Genomic DNA, 14,813 nt, shown 5'->3' on the forward strand with positions numbered 1-14,813 from the left:
GGTAGCTACAATGAAGTAGCTTCTTCACTATATTGATTTCTCTAGGCCGTAATGCTTCCCTCCAACCTGTAACCAGGCCCCATAAAAGGAAATTGTGGCTACATATTAGCATAGCTAAACCCACTCTGTCTCTTTTTATGCCTCTAGAAAATGGAACTTTTAACTCGAGTAGCGAAGCAGAGAAGAAAGCTCAGTTCTACTACTTATCCTGTCTGAATGAGCAGCGCATCGAGGAGCTGGGAGCTCAGCCACTCATCGATCTCATTGCTAAGGTAAGACACTCTTCAGCGCCCCTTTTGGTGATGAGTTCTTATAATTCTGAGTGACCTTACTGTAGACAGATTGCAGTCAATACTTTGGATAAAACTCATTTTGCTAAGTGAAAAAGAGCACTGTGATGCAAAGCAGTGCTTTGCTTTGTTAATAAGAATCTGCTGTTCTTTTTCTGTCGTATTAATTTGCAGCAGTTTGATACCCTGGGGCTTATTTCATACAGCAGGTTATCTGCATAAGCTCATTAACATTGATAAAAATGGGCTTATTAATGATACCTTGGTGCTAAATTCATCTGCAAGCTTTTGAGTTATGACTCCTAATTGTACCTGTAGGATTTAAAAATGTATAAAATGTGTACCTGCTTTCTCATGTGTCTCCAACACACTACTTTGCACAGCCATTTTTAGGTTAGCATTCTCTAAAACTGCCCCTCTCTAGAGATTAATAGCATTGCTTGTGAAAAAGAAGAACACTTATGTCAAACAGCAGTCTGTGTGTCTAATTTAAAGCCTTCCGCCCGTTGCTGTCCTGCTGGAGAAAAACGATTGTGGAGAGAGGGGAAGAGAATGATGGTGAGAGAAGAGAGTGATTAGGACGGTTGCTGATGAGCTATCTCAGGAACAGACTGTCTCTCCTTCTGTCTGTGTGCTGAGGTTGTTACAGTGATTGAATGGGCTTGGCTGTCTCTAGATTTAGCTCGTATTCTCTGAGGAGAGCCACACTTAATTGAGTTTGATGTCTAACATCAGCTCTAACTTGATTGCGTTCCTGTTTCGGCATGTGTTGAGTAGAGGGTTTTGCTTGCCATCTTTTCTCTCTCTCTTAGCAATTTAACACCTTCACCACAGACACACAACCACATGTCCAAGAATCAGGCAGTGGATTTGGATTTGGGTTTGTTTGTACCATATACTGAGGCTACATTCACACGGCAGGTTTTATCGTAGCACAAATCTGATATATACATGTATATTTTTGTCTGTACATATCAGATTTAGGTTGTTATGGATTTGTTCCAAGATTGCAGGTCAGGATAATTTCATAACAGCCCATAGGAAGAGCATGGAAAGACTAACATGTATTATTTCTGATCCCTCCCACCTGCTACATCGTGAAATACAACATTATGCCTTCAAACAGATGGTTTAGAGTACTGACAACAAAACTTAATGGACTTAAGAACACTTTTATTCCTCAGTTATTTTTGCTGCTTAACATTTTAAGACAAGTGTGTATTTAGTTATATGTGCATCCATTGTGTAATACTGGGTGAAAGTGTAGTGTTATAGAGTATTGGAACATGGAGAACGTGTAAAGTATGTTGTAAGGTGTGTTAGGTGACTGTGGTGTGTGTTTATGTAATAGAGCTGCTGTGATGCAAAAAAAAAAAAAAAAAAAAAAAAATCAGACACATCTGTTTTGTATCATATGTAATGAGAATTTTTTGTTCCAAGCTTTAATTCTATTTTGGCCATTTCCATTGCTTCTTTCATCATGAAATTTTGTTGCAGTATAAATGGTAGAAGGCAAAAAAAGAACACCAAAAATGGAGATTTCTCGTCTAAAAAAGGGATTATTGGTTACACTGCTACCCAGGTGATCACAGCCCTACTCACACAACGTACACACGATTTCTTTAAGTTTAATTTGAAAAATATTAAGTAACACTGAGCAGCACAACCACTTTTAGGTAAGTTGTTCATTGGGTTACATGTCAGTCATTGTATCTAATTACATCGCCCCATCACCCAGGCCTAGTTGTCACTTTAATGACAGAACTGTCAAAACAGAAAGATCAGATTTGACCATAATATCAAAATTCAGCAACAAAGATTGTAATGTGAACTAAACTTTCCGTTCCTAGAGAACCACAGCACTGTATGGTTTAGTGATTTCCTTGTTCAGAACATGTGATAACGTAAGGCTTGATATGTAGCAGAGGGCTAGAACAGAACAGTGTCTAATGCTGTATTTCCTCAGTAGCAGGAGTGGAGAGTGCTGCGCTGTACTGCCTCAGAAGAGTTATTTATAAAAGTGTGTGTGTGTGTGTGTGTGGTGTGTGTGTGTGTGTGTGTGTGTGTGTGTGGGTATATATGTTTTTCAGACTGGGGGTTGGAACATCACTGAGCCCTGGGATAAGGATAACTTCATGGATGTGCTGAAGACAGTGTCAGGCCCATACAGAGCTCAGCCCTTCTTCACTGTGGGGGTCAGCGTGGACCCCAAAAACTCCAACAGCAATGTCATTCAGGTACACACTTTAATTACCCTAAATTAATTGGTCCAAATGGTTCACGTTCAGATGTAGTTTCACTGATGTTTTTCTACACATACCTAGCACAGAGGTGCCCAGTCTTATTCAGTAAAGGGCTGGTCTGGCTGCTGATTTTCACTCCAGTCAAGCAAGTGCTCAACTGAATTTGCTTCAATTTAAATAAGCAACCTCAGTCCTTAAACAGTTGAGCAGGTGTGCTCTTGCTTGGTTCGAACAACAAAAGAAGCCTTTTGTGGAGAAGATTGTGTAGCAAAATTGTGTATGTCTGAAATGGACATTTTGTAGAAAAAAGAGAAAGAGGTAATAGGGTCCATAAAGAGGGTCCATATCCTACATTTTTCTTATGATATTTTATTCTATAAGGTCCACTTATGACACTGGTGTGGTTATATGTACAGAAAAATATGAAATTCCGCATAATTCATTTTATTTGACTATTTTTATAAACTGTCTTAACCCTCTAGAATAGGTGCTTTTGTTACTGTACCTTTAAGCCTGATATATGTAAATGAACTCTATGAATTATTGTTCCTCATTTGTAAAGCAGTCCAGGCTGAAACGCTCCTTATAACTTCAAGGAGAATGGGTGGAGCTAAACTGCTGTAGGCTGAAAAGGTGTATATATGTAAATGTGCTGGTTCTCATGACATCATAAAAACAATGAGTACTAAACTAAATGTTTTTGCATGTATGAACTGCGGTGTGAATGATGCATTTTGAAGCTTTTAATAATGTAAATAAAAAAGTGAAAATGTGGAGTTTTAGATATGACTGCAACAATAGATTTCTTGCACAAGTTAAGCTGAATTTGTATTTTCAGTCCCAAGACCATAACAAAGTTATTATCAAGCAAAAAAAAAATTCTTTTTTTTTCAAATCCCCAGTACACTGGATGTTTGGAGGAAGGAGGTATTCTTTCACTTCTTCTCCTGGAGGGCCACATTGCTGTTTTTAGTGATTTTTTGCTCAGCAGCTTAACGAGCACTTTGTGAAGTAGCGAACTAATTAGCTGTGATGCTGCTAAAGTGTGCTATAGTGTTTTCCTACAGGAGTTTTAGAGTCCCATAATAGATACTATCAGTTCGCCGATGGTCTCTTTCTAAAGATGTGCAGTATTTGCTGTTCTGAGTTGAATGTTCATTTCAGTAAATGCTGGATGTTTAATGCTCTTATATCTTGTATTTGCTCACCTGTGTGTCCAGGTGGACCAGTCGGGGCTCTTCCTTCCCTCTCGGGACTATTACCTCAATAAGACTAATGAGAAGGTAGGTTGCTCTGTGTTAATGTTACAACACACTAGATTTACCTCATTAGGCAACAGTCAGGACCCTCATTAGTGGACACAATGAAAGCAGACTCTCCTGGAGTAATGTTGGAGATGCTGTAGTGGTTGTCTAGTCACTCTTCAGGCTGCTGACCCTTGTTGTCCGACAAAGACAAAGAGCAGTAACTGCACTCTTAAACACAAAGGTGCTGAAAATGGTTTGTTGAACTGATGCTTTTAGAATAACCACTTATTGAACTGTACTAGGACTGTATGTCTAAGCCAAAAATCAGCAGGTTTTGGCAGGATTTTGTTTCTTTCCAAACCAGTATGTTGTAATGATAATTATGTAATGGTAATTACTATTATGTAGTAATGATAATTATGTAACTACTATATAATTTTAAAATAAATACAAATAAACACAAATGTAATAAAACTTAACAAGGTTTTGTGTTTAAAAAGTTATTAATATCTTGGTTAGAGGAGTAAAATTTGATAAACATAGATTTGTTTCATGACTTTTCTCTGCACTCCAGTAATTGCAGGGATTTGTGAAATTCCATCAGCAGCACACGTGATATAAATTAATAAAGTATTCATTAGTTGACACAAGTATTGGATGGTAACTGTAAATACTAGAGTTCCTTCAGGAGATGTCTGGAAATTGTTAAGCTAACACAGACATAATCACAATGTGGTGTTCATTTATATTCATTGTAATGCTGGTGTTTTTAACAAATGAATGCTTACTGCCTGGACATAAAGATTTACATACAGTTTTCTCAGACTTTTGCACAGTATTGGATATTTGTCCTACAGCACTTACATGTTTGACTGCACAACAAACTTTGAATTTTTTTCCCACTTTTTACTGTTGACGCTCTCATCGGTGTAGTGCAGGATGCATGCAGTTCCTCTGTTTTAGTTTAGCTGAAGTACATTCATTTCCCACATTGGCTCCGCTTGTCTTGCGGCAGATGTAGAACTGAGCGATGTGTTTGCCGTACATTTCCATACTGCATGTGTGGGACTAATACGTGGGTTGACTCACAACAGCTGGCAGTTGTGGTTTACTGTTACAGGTCATATGGGTTTGGGTAGACATTATAAAATATTTATGTTTTGTTTAAGCCCTGTCTGCTTATGAATATTGTATGTTCTGATACTTGTTTAGTCACAGACTCTGCATATAAATTGACTCAGTTAAAGAGTGATTAACCGACCTTGTTACAGAACTGTTGAACCAGCTCTAGCCCGAGTCCCATGATAAGAAAAAGTTAATATTTGCCTCTGTAATCACTGGATATCACAGTCATGTGATCTGAATTACTATAAATTATTTTGTCTCTTAGGTTTATCACTGCAAACATGGCTGCCTATTAAGACGACTGACTGGCTTATCAGTTGGTATGGGGAGATGATGTGGTGTCTGTAAATGTACTAGAGAACTCAAAATTAAGGGTGTAGGGAATTCAGTACAGTATTAAAAAATAGAGAATATTAATGTTTGAAACAGTATCATAAAACTCTATTGCCAATATGCCCCTTGGCCTCTTTTGAGGGCCACTCATTTGTCATCTTTCTTGTCTTTGATCAAAATTAGGCATCTGGGTGCATCATATCAGAGTAAAGCAGCTGGGGCTTATGCTATGCATTCACACAATATCAAATGACTAGTCGTTTTTTAAGTCACTTAAATTCTAGGGATCGCAATTTTTATCGAAAAATAAAATTAAACATTGACCTCAGAATCAAAATTTGACTCAAACCTAAGAATGTATATTGTTACTTTTATTAAAAATTAAAAATTTTATTAAAAAGTCAGGCTGTAAAACTCCTCACTTTAGAAAGCATGTAGCAGCAGACTGCTTCAATGGTGCACTTCCAGGCAGTTCTATATTGTTAGCATAGAAGCAGCATGTATTGCTAGGTATCTGGCATCCAGGCAAGATGATGAGTCAGTCCAACTGCTGATGACCGTTCACTTTAGGTGGATTTTCTCGTTCTGTCTACAAAATAGTTGGATGACCATATAAAGTCATGCACAGCAGGTTATTCCAGGATGTGATTTTGTTTAAAATGCTTTGTAGAAGTCATGTTTTTTTTCTGTTTATTTGTTATGGAAACATCTGACTAACCTCTTGTAGACAGATGTTGGATTGCAGTCAGTCTGGGTCAGAGTTCTCTTCATGTTGTATGTGCGTGTTTGTTAAGGTATTGAAGGCATATCTGGACTACATGGTGGAGCTGGGTTTGTTGCTGGGAGGAGATAAGAACTCCACTCAAAGTCAGATGCAGCAGATTCTGGACTTTGAGACGGCGCTGGCCAACATCACTGTACCCCAGGACGAACGCAGAGATGAAGAGAAAATCTACCACAAAATCACCATCGCTGAGCTGCAGGTGCGTGTCGAAGTCCACCTCCTGTTTTTGACAGATTTTCTCTGTGTTCCCCTGCTGCTGCCTCTCTTCGTTCATTACCTTAAAACAGTGTTTAATCTGGCATGCTGGAGTCACCCAGTCATGCTGTTGACAGAATTTAGCACCGAGGTCCACAAGCTCCACGCTTGTGAGAAAATGGATGTGACTCATTTGAAAACGTGGTTCAGGTTGGGTCAGTAAGATAGGAAGTTCTCAGACTGTATTCAGGTTTGGGCCAAAATTCCAGATGCAATTAAAGCTCTGATGTCTGGGGTGTGCGTAGCAGATGTTTAGCAATGATGAAAGAAAATCATTACATTCTCTCTCTCTCTCTCTCTCTCTCTCTCTCTCTCTCTCTCTCTCTCTCTCTATCCCTCTCTCTCTCTCTCTCTCTCTCTCTCTCCCCCCCCCCTCTCTCTCTCTCTCTCTCTCATTCTCATCCTTCTTTCTTTACTTTTCTTTGTTTCTTTGTTTGTTTCTTTCTTTCTTTCTTTCTTTCTTTCTTTCTTAAGCCCTATTTAGATTGGATTCATTTTACATGAGGAGGTGGAGTAGTGTAATCTTTACCTGTATAGAGTCAGCTTCTTATTTACTAGCTTCTTGTTTGAATTTTCCCATTCCACCTTAAATGGTGGAGCAGTTACTATTATAACGCCTGAGGCCCCAGAATGTAACTGCTGGACCATTTAAGGTGAAACGGGAACAAGAAACTGGTGAATAGTAAGCTGACCTCAGCCCCCAAGCCGATATGTAACGTTACTGCCCTGCCTAACGTGTACAACTCAGAACATGTAAAAATTACAGAAAAACATTTGATATTAGATTAGATTCAACTTTACACATAAATCGAGTAGCCGCTCCCGTCTCTGTCATTTAGACCGAGATTTCTTATCCCGTGCGAATCGCTCATAAACGTTACAGACGTCCTGAGGTAAACTGGCAATGCCCACCTCCCCGTGGAGAACTGATCTCGTCCAAATAGGGCTTTAGTCTTTCTTTCATCTTGCTCTGTTGTTTTCCTGTCTTTCTTTTCTTTCATCCTTTCCCCTCTCATTTTTTCTTTGCTTCTTTCGCTCTGATTCTTTGTCCTTTCTTTAAATTTCTTTCTCTTTCTTTCTTTTATCTTTTCTTTCCTTCATTTTTTTCCTTCTTTCTCTCTTATTCTTGTTTTTTCTTTCTCTCATACCCTCTTGCTCTCTTTATTGTTTCTTTTCTTTCTCTTTTACTCTTTCTTTCTTTCTTTCTGTCTTTTTATTTTTTCTCCTTTTTTCTTTACCTATTTCACGCTCATTCTTTATTTTTTTTTAAATTTCTTACTTTATCTTTCTTCTTTTTTCTTCTTTACTCTCTTTTACTCCTTACTTTCTCTCTCGCTCTCTTTTTTTCACTTCTTTTCTCTCTCTCTCTCTCTCTCTCTCTCTCTCTCTCTCTCTCTCTCTCTATGATGGGTTCCCTTGCAGGGAGACATTCTGTCCTTTGTCCAGTATCCTATCCTTTCAGTGCTTCTCCCCAGGGAGAGGCGCTATTGTTCACACCATCCTCCATAATCTACCTTTTTTATCATTTCATTATTTGCCAGAATCTTCTCCTCCTCTTACACTGCTTCCAGCTCCCTTTTGTTTTGTCAAGGCCTGCGATTGCTATGGCAACTGTTGCTAAGTAACATTTCTCTTTTTTTTTTCTTTTTATGGAGCAGACAAGAGAAGAAAGAAACTGAGGGAGCCAGAATCAGGGATAGAGCTGCTTACTGGTTAAATTTCTCCAGCTGTCTGAGGGACTTTATATCAATAACAAAAGGCCAATAGCGTAAAAGGCTATTATGAAGGCACTGATGTGTCCACTGTGAACAAAACTCCTCAAAGTGAAACAAGCTTCTCAAGATGGCAGCCATGCTGCGGGGGTTTGGACCATGTAAGGTGGCTGGAGAGAGCAACGAAGCTATTTACTAAATGAGTGTGTAGCGCTTAGCAAGGGCATTTGGCCAAATGTTGTTTTTTCTGAATTTATAAAAATCCAACCATAAACATAAGACAAAGTGCATCTGCTTTGTTAATGTGTTGAGCCTGTTCATCATTATTTGAAAAGTTCTGTCCACCTAACTCCAACACAAATTCCTCTTTTCACTGGGATAATGCATCTTATTATAAAATATACTGAATCCAAATTATTTTGCTGTTTTGGCTGTCATTGGCATTCTCTCTAGTGTAGTACAAGTCTGGGCTGCTTTTTGAATAAGGCCAATCAGAACAGAGGCATCAGTCAAAAACAGCCTGTTCATTTCTAAGAGATGAGGAGAGATTGGGAAAAGGAATTGATTTATGCATACAACCCAAATCTTATAAGAACATCAGAATAGAAAAGAAGATACAGTAAAAGAAATGTATGATATGGCTCCTTTAAATTGTCTCTCATTGAAATAACAAGCAAGTTAGCGTGTCACAAATTTTGTGATTTAAGCTTTAAAATATTTGACCCTCAAAAACATCTTCCAGTACTTAACATGAGGTCAAGCACCTTCATAAATTCATCTGAGCAGGATTTCTGAGGGTTATTTTCACTCTGATTTGAGTAATTTCCTCCACTTGAACTCAGATGAAGCCTTCCGGTACTTGTTCCAGTGAATGAACAACATTTATATCTTGGAGTCCATGAAACTTCACTCTTCAACACTTCCCTGCTTTTCTTTTTACTCACTCTGTTCACACACATGCATTTCTTATTACCCACATATTACCTGAATAGAAGCTAAAGCCCCCAGGCTTTTAAACTTTATTAAGACAATAACGTTCTTCTTCTGTGGCCTGCTGAAAAAAAGAACTGTATTTTTATCACCTCATCTTCCCCCTCTTCCCAGACTCCCACAGCAAGGATGAGGGCTGTATGGGGTATAAAGGCTTTAGTGTGTATGTGTGTGTTTGTGTGTGTTGGCTATGGGGGTTTTTAGTGTAATATATCCCAAGGGCCAGGCAGCTGTAATTGCGTCTGGGTCTCTGGAATGCAAACATACTGGCGAGTGTCTCTGTCTTTGTGTGTGCATGTGTTGCGCTTGCTTGTTGTTTTGGGTGTTTGTATCTGTTGCTTGTCAGACAGTCTGAACGTGCATTACATATTCTTCTATATTCTTGATGGTTTGGCTGTTATACATGATATGGCGAAAACATGGCATTGCTTCTAATTGGTGGGTTTGGCTGTTTGAGCCACACACATTACTAACAGCATACAATGCGATCCAGTGTGCACAATGACGAGGTATAAAATGGACCTCCACTGGACTCTAAAGCAGTGGAAATGCTTTCTCTGGAGTGACTGAATCATGCTTTACCATCTGATGGAGGAATCCAGGTTTGGTGGATGCAAATTACCTGCCCCAAATGCAGAGCGCTTACCCTAAAGTTTGGTGGAGGTGGAATAATGTTTTTCATGGTCTGGGCTCAGCATCTTAGTTCCAGGACATCAAAGTAACGTGACCAACTTCTTAAGGAAATTAAGGTTATTTAATGTCCCTGCCTTAATAACATGCTTCAACAAATTATATAATATATTTGAGTTTGCTTAGTCAGGTAAAAATTATGAGCAAAAAAGAACTGTCTTTGTGAAAGAGGTGTGCGAGTGTGAAGAATCTAAGCACTATATTGTAAAGTTTAAAGAACCTCAACATAACCTTATATAACTTTCCTACTCTAATTATATATCCTAAACATTGTACTTCTAAGCCAAGAACCATTTAGAAACCTTAAATATTTTAGAGTGTTCCTGCAAGATCTGTAGTATGTGCTGTTCATTGCGTAGAATATTCATGCATTTTCCTCTCAGCCATATTAGTATGAGAGCGCTTTCTGGCTCTACAGCTCATCTAGAGCCTAGGGAGTGTTCCACTCAGCCTGCAAACAGCTGAGCCTCCCTAGGCCATGTTAATGGGTTTCGTGGCCCCTTTTTCTGGACTGTTTTGCATGTCAGATGCTTCATCCAGCTGCAGGCTGAGTGAAGTGGTGACGTTATTCGTCTGGTGTTTGCAGAATTCTTTCTAATGTGGCTAATAACGAATCAAAACCACTGGAGACCAGTTAGGAAGATTTCATTTGCATAATCCTAAGTGCTTGCACTTAATTGATGCCTGCATTAATTGATTATTATAGTAATATTCATACTTTGGAATTAATTGTTTTTTTTTGTTATCTCTTTTTCTGTAGTCACTGGCCCCTTCGGTGGATTGGCTTGACTACCTGTCCTCTGTCCTTTCACCCCTGGAGTTGAATGATACCGAACCGGTGGTGGTGTACGCCAAGGAGTACCTGCAGCAGGTCTCGGAGCTCATCAACAAGACTGACCGCAAGTATGCATGTCTCCATGGCTACAGGCTGAACCGGCTGGCTACTTTCCAAGTACTCAGTCGTGTTTAACATGTTAAGTGAAAGTATTCCATCTTCTTAGTCTGTCCACAATTTCCCAACCACTGTAATGAAGACCCACACAGTGGCTGAGAGTGGTGAAGTGTGATGCAGGGTTGTTCTTTTCTGTCTGGATCCCCAAACTTGATTTGAGGGGGGATGTCATCCCCCAGGTCAGATGTAAAAAAAAAAAATCCTTAAAAAATCCCCCTTTCCATTTCCATTGAATTATTATAATATTACCATGATATAATTGTGATTCAATGGTAATGTGATTGTACCATGAGTTTCTTAAATATATTTTAACTCCATATCAATTTGAGATTTATTCACCCATTTGCCTTAGATGTGTCAGAAGTTCTTCATATCAAACAGTCAAGTTAGGATTGTGGTAAAGAGTCTGCACATTCTACTGTATAACCAATGCGCAGCTTAGTTACATTATGAGATGAGATGTCTGAAGAGCTTTAGTGCTTTCATGTGGTAAGTTTAGTTAAAGTTCATAACTGACCACCCCCTTGAACATTTTTTACAGTTCGACCACTGCTTTACACTGCATTCTACTTCATAACACTATACCATGCAGCATCAAATATAAAGCAGCACATTGTTAGATCTCTATCCATTCAGTGTTTTTTACTGTGTGGTCCCAAACAGTCCCAGTTCCAGATAATTATTTCTGTGGAATTAATCGAAGTGATACAAAACATATGTATACCAACAAAAGTAAATGATTTGGGCCGTAGAACAGTATTGCAATCACAACATGTAGCAGTAGCACTGCAACACTAGTATACTAAATTGTGCAGCACTAATATAATATATACTAATAGTTTTATTAAAGCAGGCACACTTTTTTTCTTCTTTTCTTCTTTTATCTCTCTCCCTCTGTCTCTCTCCTGTAGTCTGCTGAATAACTACATGATTTGGAATCTGGTGCAGAAGGGAGCATCCAGCCTTGACCAGCGCTTTGAAAATGCCCAGGATAAACTACTGGAGAGTCTCTATGGCACCAAAAAGGTGACTACAGCTTCTCTTTTTAGTATGAAAGAAACTTTGGCAAACGCATTTACTCATTATATATCATTTAAACCTGAGACAGGCCAGCAAGTTGTTTACTCTCCAAGCTGCTGTACTCCACAAGCATTAAAACATCTGTTCCCCTCCCCTCCCTCTCTCTCTCTCTCTGTGCAGTCATGTACTCCACGCTGGCAGACATGCATTGGGAACACAGATGATACGCTGGGTTTTGCTTTAGGGGCGCTCTTTGTCAATGCCACCTTCGATAAAGACAGCAAAGAGATAGTAAGTTTCACAGTGAACCAAGTACAACACAGTACTGTTTTATCTGTAAACGTCAACCTATTGTTTCTGTTGACTAGGATATAATTTCACCTGCTAGGTTTTACATTGTTTTCATTATCTTGCACATGGTCACAAGTGACTCTTGGTTGCCACTGTGTGGCCACATTGTGAATTACACGGTAGAGAAACTGCAGTAACAGCCTGTAGTCTTCTGGGTTACATTGCTGTGAGGATTTGATAGCATTCGGCCACAAGAGCATTAGTGAGGTCATACTGATGATTTTGGATCACAAACGCCACTCAAACCCATCCCAGAGGTATTGGATGATGCTCTGTCACTCTAGAGAATGCAGTGCCACTGCTCCACAGCCCAGTGCTGTAGGGGTTTATACTTGGCAGTGCTCATGGTGATCTCATGTGCTGCTGGTCCAGAGCATGCCATTCTATTCACAATGCTTTTGTAGGGTGATTATAAAAGCTATGTGTGCGCAGTTGAACACCTGTGTCAGCAATGGGCACGCCTTAAAGTAGCTCACTTATTAGAAGGGGTGTCTGGATACTTTTGGACATGTAGGTTGTATTATATTAGATATAATATTAGATATAATATAACTTTTTTGCCATTCAATTACATACTAAACTGATCTCGATTCAGCACTCATTACACTGACGTTTGAGAAATTTTACAGCTGCTCTTCTCTCCATGCAGGCTGAGGGCATGATCAATGAGATTCGAACTGCTTTTAAAGATGCGCTGGACAACCTCAGTTGGATGGACAAGCAGACACGACAGGCTGCCAAGGACAAGGTGAGCGAGTGCGAAGAAATCAAACTCTTGCTGCTAAAATATGATCCCAGATATCGTGTTTAAACAAGACGTTAACATGGATAACACCTGTGTTTTTTTGTTAAGGCTGATGCCATCTATGATATGATAGGCTACCCTGATTTCATACTGGACCCCAAGGAGCTTGATGATGTTTATGATGGGGTAAGTGAATAAACTCATCTTGCGTGGTCTTTGGAGTGATCAGCCCTTTCTAACACAGATCTAACACAAAATGATATATTGTTGTAAATATTCAGGAGAATTTGCTGATGCTAGAGTTATTGAAATATTATAGTCATTGTAGACTCTCTGTGCTTCCAGTATGATGTGTCAGAAGATAACTTCTTCCAGAACATGCTCAACTTCTACAACTTTTCAGCACGGGTGATGGCAGACCAGCTCCGCAAACCTCCAAACAAAGACCAGTAAGTGTTGCGCATGCTAGGAAAAATTAGTCCTGTGTGAACATGAGATCAGTCAAACGTGTGCGAAAGATTTCAGTGTATATATATCCATTCAAATTTTGATTTAAGTCCTAGGTTTCATGGTAATTGTTGTCAGTTATGAAATTTGTGAACTATTGTCACTACATTGCTTGTGCAATATCATACATTTCCTCACTGCCTGAGTCATCTTCTCAACATAGTTATGCAACCTGCAACGCAAGTCCAGTTAAAGTGTTTATGGTAGTTGTAGTCCATCAGATATTTCCAACACTATAGAATGAATCCAGATTTGCACGCGAAAAGGCTTGAGACGTACAAAAGACACAATTTGTTCAGTTTGGATCTGTAACACTATGGGTAATGTCAGCTACGATTTGGGATTTTACCATTTGCCTGCTGAAAAACATTAGTCAGCCCAAAAATGTCATTGGTTTTTGAGGCTGAGACACCCTCTACTGTCTTTACTGCCTTTCCTAACTTTAATCTATATCCTTTTTTAAAACTCATTATATTAAAATCACATGCTTAAAAATGTTTAGCCTTACCTTTAGGTAATAAACAATTTCTGTTGCCATTCTCTCAAACAGTGAGTGTGTTTACATGCACTTATTAATCCAATAACTGCAGAAAATCCGATCAACATGTTTACATGCACTTGGGTAATCAGATAATGGAAAAATTTCGGGTTGACATGAGTCAGACAGTATTCAGATTTCTGCATTGCCACCGGCCAGTAAACTCAGTAAGTGAGTAAACTCACTCAGAATAAGACAATGCACAATGTAAGGTTTACAGGTATGACTGTGTGTGTGTGTGTGTGTGTGTGTGTGTGTGTGTATGAGTGAGTGATGGTAGGAAAGCATGTTTTGTTTTATTTTATTTATTTTATTTTTATTTACTACATGTAAATGTTTATCTGAAACTGTACTGTGAGCTCCTGTAACCAAAACCAAATTCCTTGTATGTGTAAGCATACCTGGCCAATAAAGCTTGATTCTGATTCTGATGTAAATGTAATGCAAAACTCGAGCCATTTTACCTGAAAATATGAACATATATCATCTAGAATATTTAAATTCTTCATTTCATCAAGTTGGTTTTAGTGTCGCCCCAAAAGTATTTTGTTTCTGTCTTGCGGGTGCTGTGTTGCTGTGTTAAACACTGCTTACTTATTTCCAGTTCCACAGTTGTTTTCACACATGTGCAGACTGAGAAATCCGAAAGAAATCCGAGTAAGACTCTACATGCACTGAGAAATCTGATTACTGAACTAAAATCCAGCTCTCTTTATCAGATTTCTTAATCGGATTTCTAGGCCTTAGTCTGATCTAAGAAATCAGAGTATGCTGTTTACAAGACCATTTGAATAATGAGGTAACTGCAGAAATCCAAATATGATTGGATTATTGGGTGCATGTAAACACACACAGTGACCGCATCCAATCGTAAAATCCCGCTGGTGTGTATTTTGTCTCCTAATGACATACAAAAACGCTACTTGAATGCAAAAAGCACCCTCTTTGGGTGGAATCTGAGTTATCGTGTAGAAAATAACCTCTGTAAATGTTACAAAATGGTCACATTAGCACAGAAATGTTTTTTATTT

The 14,813-nt window shown here is 38.9% G+C and overlaps 1 protein-coding gene across 7 annotated transcripts in view; it reads left to right on the plus strand.

Moving 5' to 3' along the window:
* ece2b (endothelin converting enzyme 2b) overlaps window positions 1-14,813 on the plus strand; it is a 62,011-nt gene that overhangs the window by 42,070 nt on the left and 5,128 nt on the right. For all 7 annotated transcript variants that reach the window (XM_036563106.1, XM_036563107.1, XM_036563131.1 and 4 more), the window contains 10 exons: window positions 148-272; window positions 2,381-2,527; window positions 3,754-3,816; window positions 6,033-6,221; window positions 10,430-10,572; window positions 11,533-11,647; window positions 11,822-11,932; window positions 12,642-12,740; window positions 12,846-12,923; window positions 13,083-13,186. In XM_036563106.1, the coding sequence (XP_036418999.1) occupies window positions 148-272; window positions 2,381-2,527; window positions 3,754-3,816; window positions 6,033-6,221; window positions 10,430-10,572; window positions 11,533-11,647; window positions 11,822-11,932; window positions 12,642-12,740; window positions 12,846-12,923; window positions 13,083-13,186 (1,174 nt within the window). The remainder of the gene's footprint in view (window positions 1-147; window positions 273-2,380; window positions 2,528-3,753; window positions 3,817-6,032; window positions 6,222-10,429; window positions 10,573-11,532; window positions 11,648-11,821; window positions 11,933-12,641; window positions 12,741-12,845; window positions 12,924-13,082; window positions 13,187-14,813) is intronic.

This window comes from Colossoma macropomum, unplaced genomic scaffold (genome assembly GCF_904425465.1).
Source record: "Colossoma macropomum unplaced genomic scaffold, Colossoma_macropomum, whole genome shotgun sequence".
Classification (NCBI taxonomy): Eukaryota; Metazoa; Chordata; class Actinopteri; order Characiformes; family Serrasalmidae; genus Colossoma; species Colossoma macropomum.